Source organism: Aspergillus sclerotioniger (assembly GCF_003184525.1).
Source record: "Aspergillus sclerotioniger CBS 115572 chromosome Unknown BO94scaffold_44, whole genome shotgun sequence".
NCBI classification, from domain to species: Eukaryota; Fungi; Ascomycota; class Eurotiomycetes; order Eurotiales; family Aspergillaceae; genus Aspergillus; species Aspergillus sclerotioniger.
Window position 1 is genome coordinate 177,765 of NW_020291034.1, and position 18,519 is coordinate 196,283.

The following is an 18,519-nucleotide window of genomic DNA, read 5'->3' on the forward strand; positions in this document are numbered from 1 at the left end:
TCTTCTCCGACAACTCTGTTCGCGTTCGTCGTCAATTACCTCGTCGCTCACTTTCTAGTCACTCTCTGAGTTCGTTGCGTCATACATTTCTGCATCATGTCGTGGTTGTTCGGTTCTTCCAAGGGTAGGTCTACCAGCTCGCCGCATCTAGCCAGTCTACTATACTTGTGCCGGCCAGTATACAGAACTCAAGCTGACAATTGCCCGTACAATAGCTGAGAAGGCTGCCCCTGCTCCTGCCGAGTCCGCGCCCGCCGAGAAGCCCAAGGTACGTTGACACGACACTAGCCGAGAACTCCGTCTGATCGATTACAGCCATGCTGCGTTTGCAAGACCGAAAAGACCGCCCGCGATGACTGCATGCTCTTCTCCAAGACCGACGATCCCACCCAGGAGTGCAAGTCCATGATCGACCAGTACAAGGCCTGCATGGCGGGCTACGGCTTCAAGGTCTAGGCAGATCCGTCCTGCTGTGAGACTCGGATTGATATATAGTTGAGCGCATGCAAATACGGTGTTAGGTTATGGGTTTTCTGGGTTACTGTATATTGGCCATATTTTAGCCCTCTGGAGCATCTCCCTTCTGTGCAATAAATGTATATTATCTATCATTATGTTCTGGGTATTCTATGTATGGAGTAAGCAAGCTTTTATCTCTTCCAGGCGCACAGCAAAGCCCGCACTGTCGAGGTGCAGGCTGTCCCGAACATCAAAATGGGTATCATAGGAGAATCGAATGTATAATTGCAATGAAACACACTAGCCTACCCTCACTGGTTCTTCTTGTCCGTCTCTTCCGCCGCCTTCTGATCGATCCTGCAGCTTTGCAGCACCAGCTTCCAGAGACACCACAGGTAGGCAATCCCAAATCCTCCAGCCCCAATGACAGCATTCAGCACTACCCATAGATCCGGTTTGCCAGGCGGGGGAGCCACAAAGGCTTCGAGAACGTGCCATGCGATCATGGCAAGGTAAAAGCAGGCATGCAGAAGTTTGGTCAGCACGTGAAGTTCGGCTCCCGGGGCGGTGTCTTCCAAAGAAGCACGGCTGCGGAAAGTCTCCAGAGAGGTTGGAGGAAGCCCCAGCAGGTAGGCCCAGAGGAGAGTCATGACGAAGTAGGGCACTTGAAGCTCGTCCCGCTTCAGCAGAGGATACATGGTCCACGAGCCAAGCATATTGGCCCACCCCACCCAGGCTCGGGTCTCCTTACTGAGACCCCCATCTCCAGCCAGGAGAAGTGTCATGGGGAGCAAGGGAAGGAGGACGCTCTTTTCGTGCACCTGGAATGAGAACAAGAAGAAGCCCCAGGCCACGGTTGACAAGGCCGGCAGAAGTAGAGAGGCACGTGGGTGACGGAAGATCATGGCGCAGGGAATCACGATGGAAGCCAGAGTAGCACCAAGGGACATTCGTTGGAGCAGAGTGGCCTCAACCCGATGGAGCTTGTAGAACGTGTGGATGGCGCACCAGGCATTTGCGACCTTGTCCTCGAACAGACCGCGAGCAAAGGGGAAGACACGGTGGATAATCTGTGTCAGCTGGAAGACGATTGCGTAGAGAATTGAGTGCTTGTCTAGCTCGACGGGGATGGCCTGCAGAAGAGGCGGCTGCGGGGCCACCGCCAGGGCCTCCCGCGCTTCGATGCCAATTGCTCCAATAAGCATTGGAGCAAACAGGGCGGCGAATGCAACCAGGGTGATGAGAGAGATGCAAATCAGGCGGACGAAGCGGATCTTGGGAAAGATGCACACGCCAAGGAGAAAGGCGAACATGACCGGAGCATAATACAATGCCATTTGCTTGAACCCCAGAGCCCCCACAAAAAAGATGCATGCCCAGAGCATGCGTCCGGCCAAGATGGCATCCAAGCTCGCAACAACCAACCCCAGCATCACCGTGTTATATTGGAAATGACCATGGTCAACGAGGATGGTCGCCGGTTGTAGGAGGATCGCAGCGAGGGCAATCGAGGCTGACCACACGGGAACGCTCTGCATCCGGGTGAATCGACGCAAGAAGTTGACGACGGCCGGGATATAGATGAGGTATTCCGAAGCGATAACCGTTCCGCGCATAAAAACCTTCAACAGGGGATCTTCGAAGCCGCGGGACTCGTCCAGGGAAAACCATGCGGGGTTGAAGAGGGAGCCACTGCTCAGTCAGTACAGGTCACAGATACGAACAGAAATGGCGTACAGTTTTCCCAAAAGCCAGCTGTGATATGCGGTCAATGGGGGGTAATCCAGCCCCCAATACTGTAGGTCGTACAAGTACCACTTGGAAATGGGGAGGTGGATGGTGATCTCCACCCAATGTCTCTGTGCTTCAAAGTCACCATGCATAGGAGGTACTCCGAAGCCTGCGTCTGTTAGTGACGCCAGGTAGAAGAATTGGAATGATTTGCGCACCGGAATATCCCCACAGACTGACAGCCCAGCGGAACAGGCCCACTGCCATCAAAATCAAAGGTAGCACGAGCCATTGAGAAACACCTGCTCGAGCAGACCATAGAAACGAAACCAAGGGGAAGGCCGGGGACGCTTTTCCTCCGGAGTCGTCAATGAGGGAATTGTTGGAGCCAGCGAAAGACGAGGGAAGCTTTCTCTTCTTCCGCGGACGGTAAGAGGACGGAGGAGCCATATTCAGGGGGAATGAGCGAGATTGGGGGGTTCCATCAACTGCGCAATTGTAAGGGTGACAGTGACAGGTATGTTGTTTAGCTGTCCGTTACTAGGTCCTGGCCTGCGGGAAGCCCCCAGCCCAAGGCATTGCGAAGCGCCTTAGTAAGCAACATGCAACACACTTTGACCGCATTTAAAGAGCTTCGTCAAGCGCATGTAAAGGGCTACTAAAGGGCTCCATCGAGCGCTACTAAAGGGCTCCGTTGAGCGCTCCTAAAGGGCTTCGTCGAGCGCATCTAAAGGGCTACTAAAGGCCTTCATCAAGCGCTACTAAAGGGCTCCGTTAAACGCTCCTAAAGGGCTCCGTTGAGCGCTTTTAAAGGGCTCAGTCAAGCACTTAAAAACGCAGTACTTAATTCAGACCTACGGCCTGAATCTACGTAAAGACCTGGTTCAGACCGTAGGTCTGAATATAGACTGGGGGGCCTTCCCCCCCCCAGACCCCCTCCGAGACCCTTGTTGGGCTGAAGCGGTGAGTACTGGCAATATAATCTAAGTCACGTTACGAGTGAATCGAACAACCAATCAGGAAGCTGAAATTGAGCAAACTATCGGACCAATGAGAAGTCTTGGAGCTGGAAACTTCCCTAGCAGGACCGAACCTAGTATTGCTCAGCGCTAGCGCGCTTCGCAAATCACATGATACATTACGTAATCACAACACGTGCCTTTTCCAATTAGCTTATCGCCGATCTGCCAGTCTGATGACTTGCAAGTTGCAACACACGATTTAATGTCTATTTTAATATGCATACGTGACAAGCATTTTCCCTGTGCCACTGGTATGAAGAATCGCAAGATACGGTCTAAAAACCACAACCGGTGTGAACTCTAGGCGCGCATACATGGAGATGCAGAGGCTACCAGATAGTGGGACGAGCCGGGTGCTATTGTCACTTAGCAAGGATATCGATTACGTGAACTATCTGGACGGTCTTAATGAATAAATGCGCCTTGGAAATATGAGGTATGTTAAATATAAACGACGTGAAAATGTCCACTGTACAACAGCTAAACCTTTCGCCTATAGTACAATGTGTATACCTCTGACCACCTACCGCCACAAGTTAATCACAGTAAAGCAACAAGCCCAGTCAATATCTCCAAGATAAGCGCCACATCCATCATCATCTACCTAGCACGTAAAAGGCTTGCTTATAGCCCCCGACTGAAACTTCTTAACCTAAGTACCATATCAGTACACGCAGCGAGCAGATAAAGAGCAGAGAACTCACCAACTCAGCAATACTAGAGTAAGTACCACATCCAAAAATAATCATACCGACGATGAACACCACGGCATTACACATCGCAGCCTTCAGGTTGTGCTTTTCGTACCATGCGCCCTCCCTCAACAACATATACCACATGACCGGTGGAATGTAAAAAGAGAGACCCGAAACAAACAACGCCGAGATGATCGATAACAGCTCAGAGAAAATCGGGATAGCCTCGGCAATGACCCAAGCGAGGACTGTCACAAGAGACACAAGGCTAAGCCAAGTAACCCAGCCCTTTGAAGTGTTGATAAAGCGGGCAGGAGAGTCATGGTACACTTTTCCGTGAATGTATCGACATACCACTGTTGTGTTGATGGAGCCTGAGATGAAGATGACAGGGAGTGCGATGCCAAAAACCACCCTTGAGATGACCGGACCGGCCGAGAGCAACGCAGGGGATTGTACCGCTTGTCCGACAAAAGCATAGATGATCGATCCGGTGAGGGTATAGATCACAATTTGGACACCTCCCAGCCACCATAGCGTTTTGACGTAATCCCCGGGCGTATGCATATCCTCCATAAAGGATGGCAGACAGCCAGCGAAGGAAAATGCAAAGACAATATTGTTGGTGGCCACAATAGCCTCCGAAAAGGTAGTACCAGGCATCGGCCATGCAGACCACGGCGGACTGTCCGCAAAGGCACCTGAACCATCAGAATGTTGAATTCCCGTCGCAACAATCGTGACCCCTATAGCAATAATGATCGAAGCAAAATCAATGTAGCCCAAGATGGCAATCTCCGCGAACGATGGCGGAATAGCAAGCACCATCAGAATCGCAGCCGACACAATACTAAACACCACCGAACACACACTGCTCTGAGTGATGGTCTGGAATGCAATCGCACCAGTCAAGCAGTGCGATCCAATAACAAAAATCAACAGGGCCACGAAACTGCCCACAAATATCTTAGACCCCAGATTCCCCAGCAAAAGCTGACCGACATCCGCATAGTGACCAACTTTTGGAAATTTGAGCTTAACCTGTCCGATATTATAGCCTGCATGCATGGCAATCAAACCGATACCAATCGTCAAAATCACACCAGCGACCATTCCTAATGTAGCAAAAGCAGAAGGCAAGCTCAAACTCCCAAGAGCGATCGCCTCGACTGTTGAAATGATAGTCAGACGTTTCCAGCCCAGTCGACGAAACCTGGTATTACCGTCCAAGACATATTGTGTTTCCAAGTCATCGAGGTCTTGAGGTTTAGGAAGACCTTCGCTGGCCATCACGTCAACACTATAACGCTTGTAAAATTTGGTTGCAATTGCAAAGAAAATGAGGGGGGGACGGTGCGTGAGTGAAAGATAATCAGATCATCAGATAAGATTTCGGAGGATTTAAATCAGCCGGGGCGAGTCACCCCACCGAGTTTTGCAAACCGTCGGGTGCAGAATTGTGTGGGCTGAGACCAGCCATCACAATTAGTTCAGACACTTATGTACGAGGCGAGTTCGGTGGTGATTAGTGCGTAGGTGATGATGATGTGATTTGACTGAACTCTGTAACCCCGCTTCCATCGCGCTGAAGCGGCAGGGACTATATCCGGCCCGGGTCCGAGTAGTCGTGAAGACCTTGAAACTTGAAAGGTGCGCAGCTGCCAAGGTTTGGGCATGTCTTCAACGGCCCTTGGCGACTGGAGAGTCCACCAGAGCCGACTACCTCCGGTGTGACTAAACTACTAGTTTCTCGGTGGTGCCTAGACGGCATTCCGTCTGGTGTTGTCCCGGCGGGTCGAACGGCATCTCATCAGATAAGACTGCCGTGATGCTTATCTTGTGGTTTGTGGAATGGGGAGAAGAAGATAGTGAATTGGCATCCTGGAAAGATTGTGAATATAAAGAAATTATTTCATTTTTCTGGCAGTGGCAATATTAGTAGAGTAAGGGTCTAATGGATATCTGACAAACAGATTCACGCTTGTCGGATTTTAGTATTTTACGTCCCAAGTGGATTGGAAAACGACCCTAGGTGTGTTCTTGGCGTAGGGTCTAAGAAGACCCTTCTTTTCCATGCCGAGGGAATTAGCCTAGGCTGTTGTTAATGTATGATAATACCAATTTTGAAGCCCATCCAAGCCTTCCTGCCTCACACATATGGAGTGAAGAAGAACTAGTAGCAGTCTAGCAATTCCATTTCCCTGGACCTTTCCAGATTATAGCCCCGAGCAAAATCTTTATGTAAGAGATCAAGCAGATAACACATAAAGGTTCCTATGATATTTCAATTTATTCATAGCGAGAAGTTCTGGACTCTCTTATTAGCCTTATATGGGAAATTGAAACTGGAGCTTCATTTATTTGAAGTCCAGTGGGGTGGTAATGGTCACCTGAATTGATTATCTGCTTATCTGATCAGTATGCCGGTCCCACACATGAAGCTTTAATGCAGCAGATACAGGGTCTATGAAATACCGGAATTTGGCACTCAGGCGACTGTATGTGCTCTCTTTGTCCATTTCAATTATTGAGTCCCCTTTGTCGGAAGGGTGACTATCACATAACTACCATCATTGGGGATGCCACTTGGTCACCCATGAAACTGGTACAACTCTCCGTGCTGGATACTGAGAATTGAAGGTGTACCATCCTAGTGGGCGACAATGCCGATACATAAGAATATGTGAGCTAATCTGGACACACTGCCAGGCATAAGCTATTTCCTAGGTCTAGTGACCTTGTATAATATGAGTAAGAGCCCCATCTGCCAAGCACATGCCCGGCAAAGGCTTCATTCTCGATATAGGCGTCAAACTGATACGACTTATGCCTTTCCAGTATGCTGCTCAGCCCAATGAAATAGACATCCTTCGGGCCGATAACTTGGCAATGTACAAATATAATAATGCTGGTAAATGCCGCATAATGGAGGAATTGTCGAACTCGGAAAGAGGCGAATGTGGAGGGGTTCTATGCAGTATATTCTCCCGAAATCATCTGGCATTTGGCCCTTGGCGTCGTGAAGAAATCCAGATAGGAGGTCCAGTAAAAACATGGTGGATATCACAAGTCATGGATGATGGATGTGGATGGCGGTTAGAGCGCATGAGATCGATTCTTCGGTCTATAAATACCACGGCTGCCCTCGACTGTCGTTGAGAAGTACAGGAGACACAACTTCCTGTCTTCAGCCAGACAAGCAATATACCGAACTCCATTCAATATGCACGGACTTTTCCTCACTTTGGCAGCTGCTCTGGCTATGGTCCCGACTGCATTGGGCGCTTGCGAGAATCACAGCATAAGAAAATGCTGGTGAGTTCAGTCTAACGTTGGCTCAGGGAACAAGTCTTACTGTTCATAGGTCTGCTCTGGGTGAGTATGAGCGAACCGAGTACATCAACTCAACTCTTTGTTTGATGAACCCTGAGATGGCTCCTGCAAAGACCGGAACATACGGGTCCAAAAGCCGTTGGGATGAGCTTCTTGTTGCCCACGTGGCCCAAGTTCAATTCATCCATGTCACGGTGTGTCCCCTTCCATATAGTCTCATCAGTCATGCTTTTAACCTAGCCACGATATACAGAAGGCTGACGTATGAAATCCAGGGCGCCTTCTTCCCATGGCATCGATGGTATACCCGAGTCCACGAGAATCTCCTTCGGGATGAGTGCGGCTACACTGGCCCATATCCGTAAGTCCTTGCATCACTCATCCCTCAAGTCAATGAACTAATCTGTATCACAGCTACTGGGACGAACAAGTCGATCAAGGCTCAGCCCCTCTCCAGAACGCAAGTGTCTGGAGCCCCAGTGCAACCACTGGCTTTGGCACCGGCAACACAGACGAGAACGATTGTGTCGTGGATGGATCATTTGCCAACTTGAAATTGAATCTGACGACCGAACTTACACGCACCAGCAACAGCTGCTTGACTCGCGTCTTCAACCAGACCCATTTTGACTCCGTTGCTCAGAATATCGTTGATAGCTGCATGGACATCGATGATTATTGGACGATGTGGTCTTGTCTCGGAAACGGTCCCCATACAGGAGGTCATTTCGGTGTTGGAGGAACGGTGAGTAAACACCATCCTGGTTCTAGTGTCTAGAGCTGATGGATCTCATCAAGATGGAACATGTCTCCTTTTCAGCCTTTGACCCGATTTTCTTCCTGCATCATACGAACCTTGATCGTCTGTGGACTCAGTGGCAGTCCAGGGATGTGGCTCGCTTGACTGCCATGGGAGGACCGCTTGTTGCGCCTGCTGCGCTTTTTGGAGAAGCTCAGCCTTCTTTCTTCGGAGTTGACGCGTTTGTTCCCTACTTTGGGGATGAGGGGAATACGACCACTCTCAACCATAATATGTGGATGGTGGGAATTGTTGAGAATATCACGGTGGCAGATGCTATGAATGTTGAGAATGAGGGAATATGTAATGAGTATGCTTGAAGACAGCCGGTGTGACCGGCTAGCCTGGTACTTTTGGTATTCAATTGGAGGTTGAGACGCTATATTTCATGGATATGAACAGAATAGTATAACCTTGTATTTCCAGATAATGGATCATACAGTAACCATTCACTTCTTCTGCTTCTGCATACTCCATACATTTCACTGTTCACAATTCACACATCCATCATATAAACTCCCCAATCATCAATACAATCCCATTCACTCGTCATTCAATTTCCCCAACTCCCCCCTCAAAGCCAAATACGCCGCTCCTGTATCCGCCCAAACCCGATACTCTTGAATCTTCCACTCCCCATCCTCCCTCACAACCCTCAACCTATAAACAAACCCCTCCCTCCACCCTTCCCCCGTCCTCTTCGCAAAAAACCTCGCCCAACCTCTAATAACCACAACCCATCCCCCAATCCCCATATCCTGCATAATCCACCCCTCCTCATCCTCAAACCGCATATCCTCAAACCCCAACACCCCACCCATAGTCAAGAAATATTCTTTTATGCCATCTTGGCCCACGAAGTCTCGGCCCAGGAACGGGGCGAGGGAGGGGAGTCCGTGTTCGTGGATTAGGGGTGCGGGGGAGGTGGTGAATTTTGGGAGGAGGGATTCTAGGGGGTTGGATTGGGGGTCGGAGAGGGTGGTTAGGAAGGTGTGGATTGTGGATTTTATGAGGGGGAGGTCTAGTTGGGAGGGGGTGGAAGGCATTTTGGTGATTATTTAGTGTGTTGTCAATGGTGGGATTGGGTAGGTAGGCAGTAGTATGATAATGTGGTAGGAGGTTTGAATGGGTAGTGTGTGGATAGTAAAGGTTGATGGGGAAGAGGGGATGGTGAATGACGTCGATTCAGTCTATGACATGACATAACCTGTTGAAACAACCGCAACTCCTCGCCTCATAGTGTCCCAACACCAACAATATAACCCAGATATAAATCGATACAAAGGAATACATTCATCACCGCCATCACTGTTATACCATCACTGCCGCCATGACTTGCCGCAGTTCATACACGTACAAAACAATGTCATCGGTTCGTCCGCACTGCGCGTCTGCGCTTCCGTATATGTTACCTTGCGCTGCCCACACTTGCCACACTGCAAGCTCGTACTGATACTCCGCTCTGCCTGTGCCACCATAGCCTTGTCCATGTTTTCCTTCTGGATCTTGCGGTCCCGTTCCTCCTGTTCCGCCGACCGCAGCTCGTCGTGCGACATCTTGACAAAGTACTCCGGCGTCACTTCGCCGCTGAGCACCCGGATGCGCAGCGATGGGTTCGATTTATTCTTGAGGTTTTGATATAAGCTGCGGATCTTCGTGCGGTATTGTTCCTTCGATTCCGGCCCGTATGCGCTGAGTGCTGCCGCCTCGACGGCCGATGCCTTGGCCAGTACAGTCCGTGGGGGTTCAGTCGAGTAGAGACACAGTCCATCGTACATCAGTCCGATGCAGCTGTCGCGAATCTTGTTGCCAGTTTGATTGGTATCCACGCCATCTGCCTTCCATGTGCGTTTGTCCGGGGCCACCGAAAGCTTCGATGCCTTGTCGGAAGGAGTGGTGCCGCCTGAAGGGGTGCCGTTGGTACGAGGTCGAGGGGAGCTACTGGATCGTCCGCTGGCCCCAGGTGAGGGCCCAGCCTTTTGCTTGTTCACTTCATGACGCCATTTGGAGACAATTTCGCTCGCGAGACGGGCGACCTCGGGTGATTTGTGTTGCTTGAGTTTGTTCACGGCGATACCGACGCGGGTGGATCGCAGCAGGTCCTCGGTGGCCTTTACCCCTTGTTGTAGTTGCTTGAGAAGCGGTATAATGGTGGAGGGAGGTTCATTGGAAGTTGCGGCCTTGTTGACGGCCTTGGCCCGGAGCTCAATTTCCTTGGCGTCCAAAGGCATGGTAGGTAGAGAGTTGTGGTTGAGATGGAATCTTGAGGCTGCTTATAGCGCCTGATGATGGTTAGCATATGCTGTGCGGATATGTTTGTGCTTGGTGCAGGCAGCAAGTAAAAATGTGCGACAAGAACACAGAAAAGGTAAAGCATGGGATGCTCAACAGTTGTAGATGTATGTGGAACAATGGGCACGTGCAAGATATCTGGAACAAGTGTATACTAGGTGTATGCTCTCAAAAGTCTTAGGTGATGCCTGAAAGCACGCGGAGCAATGCGCCAGAGCGAGGAGATGACTAGACTGGAGAGGTGGTGGAGGGGCGCACTCACTGTCGCACGAGTCGGCGGGACTCAACGTGGTGTATGTGAAAAGTGATGGATATTTGGAGGGTTGTAACCTCTTTTTAAACCAAGAGTATGAATTTGAAAGGTTTCTGTGAATTTGGAAGGTTTCTGTGCAAGAAGCGGGTGTAGGAGAGCTCAATAAAGTGAAAAGGATGGTCTGAGCGAGAGGAGAGGAAAGGAGGAGAGGAGAGAAGAGAGGAAAGAAAGTTGAAGCCGACTTGCGATGGCGCCAAGCCCGGGGTTGCCTCATCAGGTATGGTGGGACGTGACTGAGCGACAGCCGAACTATCAACTATATGAATAGCTTCTCTCACTTCATTCTGACCTCAACCTTGATTTACTGCCAACTAGATAGAAAATAGATTTTGAAACAGTCACCCTTTGACTCACTCCAGCCACACTGCCATGGTTGGCTTCCAGACTAGCCACCGGACCACAGATCCAACCATGCATCACCATGATTCCTCATTCCAGTCATTCAGCTAACATTCACAGCCTCCCCTTGACACTCTCATTGAACACCCACTTCACCTCCTGCGCAACCACGTCAGGCCGTACCAAATGTACTTGATGACCACAGTCCCCCAGATACACCATCCGGCTCCGCCCCGACAACCCCAACTGCTCCTCCTGCATCACTTGATCCAGATCATCCCATCTCTCCAGTAGTCTCCGAAACGCCTCCCGTTGCCTCTCACTCCCATTCCCAGCCTCCACCCCCTTCTCATACACCTTTTGGTAATCCAACGACCCACGACAGCGGATTATTGACAACGGCCGATCCCCCAGCGCCTTCGTCCGATACTGCTGCTTCTCCCCCAACGTTTGACAGACCATTGCCAGAGTCCTCCCCTCTGCAGCCCATGTTTCCCTCCCCCGTCCGATATCAATAGCTCGGTCCCGCCATTCCTCCCGAGACAGCTGCGCGCTATCACGTAGCCCTGTCACTTGCGCGAAATTCAGATCGCCCAGGACAGCATTGATGTCTACCTCGGGGTCTTGGAAGAGCTCATGCTGACGTTCGGTGGAGCCATCAGCAAGAACCATGCCGGTGATCTCATCAGAGAACAAATTGAGGCATTCTCGCGCGATGATGGCGCCGTAGGAGTGGCCGACCAGGATGTATGGGGGCGGGAGATCCGCGTTAGTTAGGAGGATGCGTAATTCTTCGGCAGCAAGTGTCGCGCTGGGATGATACGGAGGAGGACTGTCCTCGCTACGTCCCAACCCGGTGCGGTCATAGAGAAGGAGAGGGGCAAAGGCGCATACTCGGGTGACGGCGCAGTACGACGAGGCGACATCCCCCGCGCCGGCGATAAAGATCACCAGGGGCTGGCCCGGGGTGCGTTCGACACCTCGTAGTTGCAAAAACAGACGATGTGTTCCGATGGAAATTAGTATTCCGTCGTAGAGGTTAGTTGAGGCCATGGTAGGATGATGCCAGGCAGAATCTCGGAGGGAATCCGCGGGATACGTAATCCATGCTAGCTGCAGTGGCTGATCTACTGTTTAAGAACCTGCCGCGATCGTCACATGTACATTGTGCGTGCTAGAGCTGACTCAACTAGTGCACGTTTCTCATTAGCTCCTCGTAATCGTATGCTATCACGCTCAACAGAACCAGACATATAGAATCGCTAGAATCACATAGCCACTTCTTATGATTGAGCCCCCTTCGGGCGCAGGTCAACCGTCTCAAACGGAAGTCCCTTGGCCTCAAAGACATGACCGGGCCGCAGGGCATCGGTGTAAATGTTTGCCTCTCCGTGGGGATGGAATAGCCCGGACTGCGTGCAGTTGAGCACCGTCTTCAGTCCCGGAGGATCAGTGAGTCGAAACACTCCCCAGTCAGGGGTCTTGCTCGGCGCGCAGACAATTGCGATGCTCTCCGGTAGCATCACCTGATATCCGCAGTGTGTATGGAGGTCGCGCGAGCTCATGAAGCATGTCTGCGTGGGGTGTGTGTGGATCCAGCCGAGTACCATCAGGTCCTCCGAATCGCAGTAATCAAAAATTGCCGTCTCGTTTACCGTCTCACACGTATCCGAGGTGGCAGTCTGTTCAGGGATGAGAAGCCTCGACACAAACAACGCGTTGGAGATTAAAGTGCCGCAAAGGATTCCACACGTCTCCAGATTCCGCTGCGTATTGGGGGCGACGAGCGACATGAAGTGTTTTCGGAGATCCGGTGGGAGAAACAAAGTCCGCAGAGGGGTTCCGTTCTCCAGATAAGCCGAAGGCTTGAAGGTAAAGTTGGATGAGTCCAATGCATCCGGCCCGTCCGGTGCTGGTTGCACTTTCGCAGGCAGTGCAGGAACCTCGGCTGGAGTAGCTGCTGGTACAAGCTTGTCCGGACGAGGGGGCGGTAAAGGCCCATCAAGGCCAGCCAGCTCAAAAGCATGTGAGCTCTCCTTGGGAGGTAGCGCCGGTGCTTTGGGAGGCGGAACTCTGTCCCCAGTTTCTATCCTTGCGGGTGACAGAACCGGTCCTAGCGGCTTCTGGCGAGGGACGCTTGGATACTTGTAGGCGGTGCTGGAAGCAGTCGCCGTGGACGGCCGGACTGGCTTGGTAGCGACCTGTGGACGACGGTCCGCCCGCGGATCGTCCATCTGAATTCTCACGTTCTGTATCCGCCGGCTCAGGTCATCGTCTCCCGGTCCATCTTTACGCAGAGCATGATCCCAGTCACCCCACACGCCAGCCGCGCGGCGAGACTGTTCCTCCTCAGGGGAGATACCGGCTTGACGGATGGCTTTCCGGACGGTCGCTCTTCGACTGATCTCAGTCCGAGCGAGTTGCACCGCCAGGTCCCTGTTTTCACCTGCTTCCAGAGGTTCCACGACCCCTGCGAGGGCGGGATCGTGCGGTTGGCGTTGGTTGGATGGGGCATTTGATGCTGGAGCGTGGGCTTGCCGTTCACGCATCAGTTGAGTATAGCGCTCGTAGCGTTTGTTGATTCGGGGTTTCAAGACTTCCATGACCTCCAGGTTTCGCTTCACCTCACTTTCGGCCTCCACCAGAGCTTTCCGATTCTTCTCATCCTTGGCATCGGGGTGTCTGGCCAGGTTGACAAGCACCAACTGAGCATGGCGAAATAATAAAAGATAGGCTTGTTCCTCGTGCTTTTCGCGTTCATAAATGCGGGCCTAGTCACAGCCTCCGTTAGTCAACTCCACGATAAATAGATGGGGCGGCAGGTCAGCCAACCTCTCTCATGAGCGTAGACGCTGTCCGTAGCCAGTAGCGCAAAGGAATAGACGGGTCGTACTCATAGTCCTGAGCCTTTCGAGTGATGGATTCCACGCTCTGCGGAGGGGACCCCGCGCCGGAGGTTGCAGGTAGATGTGTAGCCATGACGGCACATGCGAGCCGATGATGGCAGACGATAGGTGATGACTTAGAAGTCGAGATAGGAATCAGGAGAATCGTAGCAGTGGCAGTTCATTGACGTCTGGCGCGAGGACCAGCGGCAGTCGTGGTGGGGGCGTGCCGCATGTAGGCAGCAGAACGAATGGCACGATCGGGTCGAGGATTAGGCACAAGCAATGTGGAGACGGTTATAGTTTCAAAACACGGATCATCATGGACTCATTCGGCCATTCCAGCAAGCGAACGGGGGGCTGCACGGGCAATGCAGGGGAGGAGAGGAGAAGATCCGAAGGGGGGCGGAGCTGCAGAGGATCGTCCCGCGAGCCTCGTCTCTCTTCTCTCCATTTCACATCTCCGCCACCTCCAACTCTCCTCATGCCGCCCGCCCAAACCATGACTCGGTCCGCCAAGGTCCTCTTCGCATCCCAGAAAGGCTGATCACTTGTCTCACTTGGTCTCCCGCAGACCTTTTGCCTGCACAATGGCAGCGCGTTCGGCCCTCGCCCGATTTCCGCTCGCAAAGAGCATCGCGAAATGCTTCCCCGGCCACCTCAAACGGAGGAACACGAGGAAACCGGATATTGTTAGCGAAGAGCTATGTGGTGAGTGCAAGGCGCAAAATCATGGCTACGAGTATTAGCGCTGACGTGCCGGTTTGTCCTCCAGATCATACTCTGCAGCGCCTGTCCCCATTCCTCCTCCGCAATCGTCCCCTGGACATTCTAGATCTGTGGCCTGGAGCTGGCCTCTGGTCATCCAAATTAAACCGTCTTCTCCAGCCGCGAAACCATGTTCTTCTAGAGCCCGAGCTGGAGCTCTTCCGACCTCTGCTTGATCCTCTCGCCCAAAGCCACCCCTCCTACAAGCTACTCTCCATGGACATTTTCCCCATCAACGATTGGAAAACGGTGCTCACGGAGCATTTCCCAGAACAAGGTCCGGATAACTGCAGCCATACCGGGGTATTACCCCAGAACGACACCCTCCTCGTGCTAGCAAACATGCCATCCACCACCTCCGATAAAGACCACTTCACCGCAGGCCGATGGCTGCAGATGTTCATGGAAACATGCATGCAGCAGACGGGACTACACTCCTACGGAAGTGTCCGATTACTAGCGACCCTCCCATCAAACGAAGCGCAGGCAGTCCTTCCCCGCTACGTGGTAGATCGCAGACGGGTGGCGCTATGGACGGAAAACGTCGCGTTGCATGCCTTCGAAGTCGCCGCTCCCCCGGATGAGAAATTCTGGGTGAACCACAAGGGATTCAACGTCGCGACAAAAAATGCCGCTCGCGTTGCGGAGAGAACCGCCGAGATGAACATCAGCACCCCCCCAGGCAGAGAAGTCGCGCCTCTGCTCCCAGCCCCGGAGAGCCCCGATCCTGGCCGAAAGCCCGTGCCCTACACCCCGCGCATTCGAACCGCCTTACACGACCGATTCTGGGACGACATCCAAGCCCTGGAAAAGATACCGCGGTCCTCCCCAGAATACGCCGATGCCAAGAAGAAGCGCAACCGCGCGCAGACCCGTCTCAACCGAGACAACCGACAATCGTACTTCCTCCAGCAAATGGTCGACCAGTCTCGAGAGATCGATGCACAATACGATGCTCTATCCCGAGCAGCAGCCGATCCCAACACCGACTCCAGCGAACTCGAACCCATCCTCGACAAAATCACCGCCCTCAGAACTGCCATCACCGACGAAACACAAGAAAACTACCACGACCACCTCCGCCAATTCCCCCACATCTACGACAGCTACCGCGCCTCCCTCCGCGGCTACGGCAACTTCGACGACGCCCTCTTAGCCTGGGACCGCCGGCCCTTCGAACCCCTCCAAATCCAACCCGGCGAATTCTACCCCCAAGGCATCGACCGCACAATCATCTACTTCGAAGCCAACCCCAACTCCCCCGCCATCCAAAAAATCCATACCCTCGCCCCCTCGGAACGCAGCGACGCCATGCGTCTCTTCGAAAACCTGACCCTCTCCCTCGGTCGCGGCCGCGAAGCCCTCTCCGCCGCCGAAGTCTTCCAACTAATCTTCCCCGGCCGCTGCACCAACGATATCGTCAAATCCATCCCCAGTCTAGCCGAATACGCCACCAAAACGCCCAAACCCGACTTTGACACGCTCCCAAAGACCGTCCACGGCGAGGGCGATGCACCAGACCCAACGATCAGTTTCCAAGAGAACCTAGATTACGATCTAAGTGATGTACGGGTCCATATCCTCTCCACATCTACAATCTGGGATATTTGTATCGAGTACCAGCGCAGTGGAGTCCCGTTATCCAGTGTGCAATTGAATCGGGTATTCGGGGGTACTTTGACATCGTATAAAATGGGAGTTCATCGCGAGCCGGGGAAGAAGAGACTCCATTGATCGATTACTGATCGATCGATCGATCGATCGATTAACTATGGATGAATGGGATGTGTGTGTATACTAACGAGATATGTAACCTATAACACTATAAGTGTATAACTAGACAGATAGATAAATAGATAGACTCTTCTCTTGCGATTGGATCAGGACATAGAAAGAAAGAAAATTAAAAAGGATGTGTACTACCTACTACGTATGTGGTTTGTACCTGATCTCGGGAAACGATCGATCGGAGAGGCGTTTTAGCGCGATGAGCTAAACTTTATTTCGTGGTTGTTTCCATTCCAGCACGGAGTAGATAGTTTTTCAGGAATTAGGACATTCGACCCTTCACTGTTTACCACCCTCTTCAAACATCCACCATCCAGAGTAAGGACGAATGGAGTCCAAAGCCGACTGATTCGAATCCGGGCCAGACATCGCTTCGATTCCCACCAAGCCAGCCACCATCCGAGTACGGAGCTGGTTACCGTTATCATTAAGCAGAACCGGAACACTAGTCATGCCAGATGGGATAACATCCGTGTCAATCGACACAGCCTGCACACCCCACCCATCTAACGACGGCGGACTCCTATGGATAAGATCTCCATCTTCATTCCAGAAACAAAACTCAATAATCCATCCAGAGAGAGAGCTCACTCCACTACCACTTTCATGATGCACGCAATTATTCCAAAAGTCAAACAGCTCCGGAGAATCCGGCTGATCGAAGGACTCGACAAACTTCTCCAGAATCGGCTTTAGGAGGCCCGCAAATCGAGCCGGCTGGGTTCCCAACGATGGAATCCTCTCGAGCTTCGCCAGAAGCGCGACCCAGTCCTCCCGCTCGCCCAGTAACGTCACCGTGGGAATCCCACACAGCAATACCATGGTGTAGTCAAAGTACTTTTGAAACGTGCCCATCATCAGGACCGCGGCCACGATCTCGTCGGATTGCGTGGTCGTGGTGAAGGAGGGCATGATCCAAGCGTGAAGTTCCAGGTCTATGACATTTTGCTTGATCAGGTTGGTCATCTGGATCGCTAGTAATCCTACATTGACGGTGTGGATGTTTCCTCCGGCGCTGACTGTCAGTTGCTTTTGGTCGTGGTGTGCGACGAATTGCGAGCGAAGGGTTTCGGCGTTGGCGTTGATGTAGAAGCTTAGTTGTACTAGGATTGCGAACCAGATGTCGTCGGGTCGTAGGACTAGATGGTGGTGGTTGGAATAGGCCTTCCACACCGCGCGAACGAACCCGTTCTCGTCTGGGGTGATGTGACGGGGTAATTCTGGGAATGAGCTTTGTAGGATCCTGTCACTCTTTTCGAAGAGCTTGGGACATGTCTGTTGGAAGAGCTGCTCGGCGTTGTCCGCTTTGGTGGAGATCCAAGGCTCGGGCGGGACATTGGATGTCTTGAGAGTAATGGGCATGATGGGGAAGTAGGATGAATGGTGAGAGATGTCAAGAAGTGAGGGTGAGGGTGATTGAGGAGGGAGGGGCAGAGGCGATCGGGGGATCGGCAGTGGATTCTTCACTACTAGTATATCGACGATCCCACGTGGAGGGCTTCCTTCAGACGATGAGCAAGCCGGATAACCATCGGTGATGATGCTGACGTGGCTAGCATGGATAATAGACTGATGTATTGACCAAGAACGCTATTGCTCGTGGACTTGGAAAGTAAGGTCGTTATAGTTCAGAATATCTGCAAAAAAAACATCCAGAAACCTTGGCTTCGCGGGGTAAAAATACGGCAAGGCAAGTATACATCAAGACAAGATAACATTATAGTGGCCCAAAAGACTCGAGAGCTAGTACCAAGTCACAATAACAACAGCAACAGCACTCACTACCGTAGTACTATACTCGTCAATCCCCAAACCCATCCTCTATAAGCACGAAATACATTCCACTCCCCTCTATCAATTCAAAAACTCTCGAACAGGAAGTTTGCTTCTATCTCCAACCAATTCAAGAATCCCGGATGTAATTCGGCTGAATTTCCATATACCCATAAGCCAACTCTCCGTCTATACCAATCGGCCGAATTCATCCGACGGAGAAAACGGCCGAATAGCCCAAGTCAAAGTATACATCTAGAACAGACATCTGCCACGGTTCCCATCTATAAAACCCCGTTTCCTTCTATCCTTACTGGAGTCC

The 18,519-nt window shown here is 51.8% G+C and overlaps 10 protein-coding genes across 10 annotated transcripts; 3 read left to right on the top strand and 7 right to left on the bottom strand.

Moving 5' to 3' along the window:
- Positions 1-96: 96 nt before the first annotated feature.
- Positions 97-850, top strand: BO94DRAFT_569868 (copper metallochaperone COX17; the record flags this gene model as incomplete). Its single annotated transcript, XM_025614761.1, has 3 exons — positions 97-154; positions 216-268; positions 289-850. The coding sequence occupies 3 exons, from the start codon at positions 97-99 to the stop codon at positions 454-456; spliced, it is 279 nt and encodes a 92-aa protein (XP_025462225.1). The 3' UTR covers positions 457-850.
- On the bottom strand, positions 592-2,705 carry BO94DRAFT_540238 (dolichyl-P-Glc:Man(9)GlcNAc(2)-PP-dolichol alpha-1,3-glucosyltransferase ALG6). Its single transcript, XM_025612872.1, has 3 exons — positions 2,409-2,705; positions 2,197-2,359; positions 592-2,151 (listed from the first exon to the last, which is right to left on the bottom strand). The coding sequence occupies exons 1-3, from the start codon at positions 2,638-2,640 to the stop codon at positions 771-773; spliced, it is 1,776 nt and encodes a 591-aa protein (XP_025462226.1). The 5' UTR covers positions 2,641-2,705; the 3' UTR covers positions 592-770.
- A 1,014-nt stretch (positions 2,706-3,719) lies between these two features.
- BO94DRAFT_579340 (uncharacterized protein) lies at positions 3,720-5,218 on the bottom strand. Its single transcript, XM_025615263.1, has 2 exons — positions 3,917-5,218; positions 3,720-3,864 (listed from the first exon to the last, which is right to left on the bottom strand). Exons 1-2 carry the CDS (start codon positions 5,195-5,197, stop codon positions 3,817-3,819), a joined length of 1,329 nt encoding a protein of 442 aa, XP_025462227.1. The 5' UTR covers positions 5,198-5,218; the 3' UTR covers positions 3,720-3,816.
- A 1,912-nt stretch (positions 5,219-7,130) lies between these two features.
- On the top strand, positions 7,131-8,359 carry BO94DRAFT_611508 (tyrosinase family protein; the record flags this gene model as incomplete). Its single annotated transcript, XM_025616638.1, has 5 exons — positions 7,131-7,222; positions 7,272-7,434; positions 7,516-7,601; positions 7,655-7,985; positions 8,039-8,359. The coding sequence occupies 5 exons, from the start codon at positions 7,131-7,133 to the stop codon at positions 8,357-8,359; spliced, it is 993 nt and encodes a 330-aa protein (XP_025462228.1).
- A 71-nt stretch (positions 8,360-8,430) lies between these two features.
- On the bottom strand, positions 8,431-9,188 carry BO94DRAFT_302210 (uncharacterized protein). Its single transcript, XM_025606755.1, has one exon. The coding sequence runs from the start codon at positions 9,083-9,085 to the stop codon at positions 8,582-8,584; it is 504 nt and encodes a 167-aa protein (XP_025462229.1). The 5' UTR covers positions 9,086-9,188; the 3' UTR covers positions 8,431-8,581.
- Position 9,189: 1 nt separating this feature from the next.
- BO94DRAFT_302209 (transcription elongation factor DST1) lies at positions 9,190-10,468 on the bottom strand. Its single transcript, XM_025606754.1, has one exon. The coding sequence runs from the start codon at positions 10,268-10,270 to the stop codon at positions 9,359-9,361; it is 912 nt and encodes a 303-aa protein (XP_025462230.1). The 5' UTR covers positions 10,271-10,468; the 3' UTR covers positions 9,190-9,358.
- A 565-nt stretch (positions 10,469-11,033) lies between these two features.
- Positions 11,034-12,151, bottom strand: BO94DRAFT_302241 (alpha/beta fold hydrolase). Its single transcript, XM_025606756.1, has one exon. It carries the CDS (start codon positions 12,034-12,036, stop codon positions 11,098-11,100), a length of 939 nt encoding a protein of 312 aa, XP_025462231.1. The 5' UTR covers positions 12,037-12,151; the 3' UTR covers positions 11,034-11,097.
- On the bottom strand, positions 12,152-14,063 carry BO94DRAFT_302245 (putative endosome-associated ubiquitin isopeptidase (AmsH)). The gene is made up of 2 exons (XM_025606757.1): positions 13,816-14,063; positions 12,152-13,754 (listed from the first exon to the last, which is right to left on the bottom strand). The coding sequence occupies exons 1-2, from the start codon at positions 13,960-13,962 to the stop codon at positions 12,267-12,269; spliced, it is 1,635 nt and encodes a 544-aa protein (XP_025462232.1). The 5' UTR covers positions 13,963-14,063; the 3' UTR covers positions 12,152-12,266.
- Positions 14,064-14,338: 275 nt separating this feature from the next.
- BO94DRAFT_540243 (uncharacterized protein) lies at positions 14,339-16,512 on the top strand. Its single transcript, XM_025612873.1, has 2 exons — positions 14,339-14,579; positions 14,644-16,512. Exons 1-2 carry the CDS (start codon positions 14,459-14,461, stop codon positions 16,368-16,370), a joined length of 1,848 nt encoding a protein of 615 aa, XP_025462233.1. The 5' UTR covers positions 14,339-14,458; the 3' UTR covers positions 16,371-16,512.
- Positions 16,443-17,842, bottom strand: BO94DRAFT_540244 (DUF4419 domain-containing protein). The gene has a single exon (XM_025612874.1). The coding sequence runs from the start codon at positions 17,784-17,786 to the stop codon at positions 16,704-16,706; it is 1,083 nt and encodes a 360-aa protein (XP_025462234.1). The 5' UTR covers positions 17,787-17,842; the 3' UTR covers positions 16,443-16,703.
- Between the last annotated feature and the right edge of the window lie 677 nt (positions 17,843-18,519).

What these genes read in the sequence shown, in the direction of transcription:
- BO94DRAFT_540238 (XM_025612872.1), bottom strand. Translation starts at nt 2,640, where the DNA reads ATGGCTCCTCCGTCCTCTTACCGTCCGCGGAAGAAGAGAAAGCTTCCC. An exon ending in CAGTCTGTGGGGATATTCCG is followed by an intron (nt 2,360 to 2,408) that starts GTGCGCAAATCA and finishes TAACAGACGCAG; the next exon opens with GCTTCGGAGTACCTCCTATG. An exon ending in AGCTGGCTTTTGGGAAAACT is followed by an intron (nt 2,152 to 2,196) that starts GTACGCCATTTC and finishes CTGACTGAGCAG; the next exon opens with TGGCTCCCTCTTCAACCCCG.
- BO94DRAFT_579340 (XM_025615263.1), bottom strand. Translation starts at nt 5,197, where the DNA reads ATGGCCAGCGAAGGTCTTCCTAAACCTCAAGACCTCGATGACTTGGAA. An exon ending in ACTCTAGTATTGCTGAGTTG is followed by an intron (nt 3,865 to 3,916) that starts GTGAGTTCTCTG and finishes TATGGTACTTAG; the next exon opens with GTTAAGAAGTTTCAGTCGGG.
- BO94DRAFT_302210 (XM_025606755.1), bottom strand. Translation starts at nt 9,085, where the DNA reads ATGCCTTCCACCCCCTCCCAACTAGACCTCCCCCTCATAAAATCCACA.
- BO94DRAFT_302209 (XM_025606754.1), bottom strand. Translation starts at nt 10,270, where the DNA reads ATGCCTTTGGACGCCAAGGAAATTGAGCTCCGGGCCAAGGCCGTCAAC.
- BO94DRAFT_302241 (XM_025606756.1), bottom strand. Translation starts at nt 12,036, where the DNA reads ATGGCCTCAACTAACCTCTACGACGGAATACTAATTTCCATCGGAACA.
- BO94DRAFT_302245 (XM_025606757.1), bottom strand. Translation starts at nt 13,962, where the DNA reads ATGGCTACACATCTACCTGCAACCTCCGGCGCGGGGTCCCCTCCGCAG. An exon ending in CGTCTACGCTCATGAGAGAG is followed by an intron (nt 13,755 to 13,815) that starts GTTGGCTGACCT and finishes GGCTGTGACTAG; the next exon opens with GCCCGCATTTATGAACGCGA.
- BO94DRAFT_540243 (XM_025612873.1), top strand. Translation starts at nt 14,459, where the DNA reads ATGGCAGCGCGTTCGGCCCTCGCCCGATTTCCGCTCGCAAAGAGCATC. An exon ending in TGTTAGCGAAGAGCTATGTG is followed by an intron (nt 14,580 to 14,643) that starts GTGAGTGCAAGG and finishes TTTGTCCTCCAG; the next exon opens with ATCATACTCTGCAGCGCCTG.
- BO94DRAFT_540244 (XM_025612874.1), bottom strand. Translation starts at nt 17,786, where the DNA reads ATGCCCATTACTCTCAAGACATCCAATGTCCCGCCCGAGCCTTGGATC.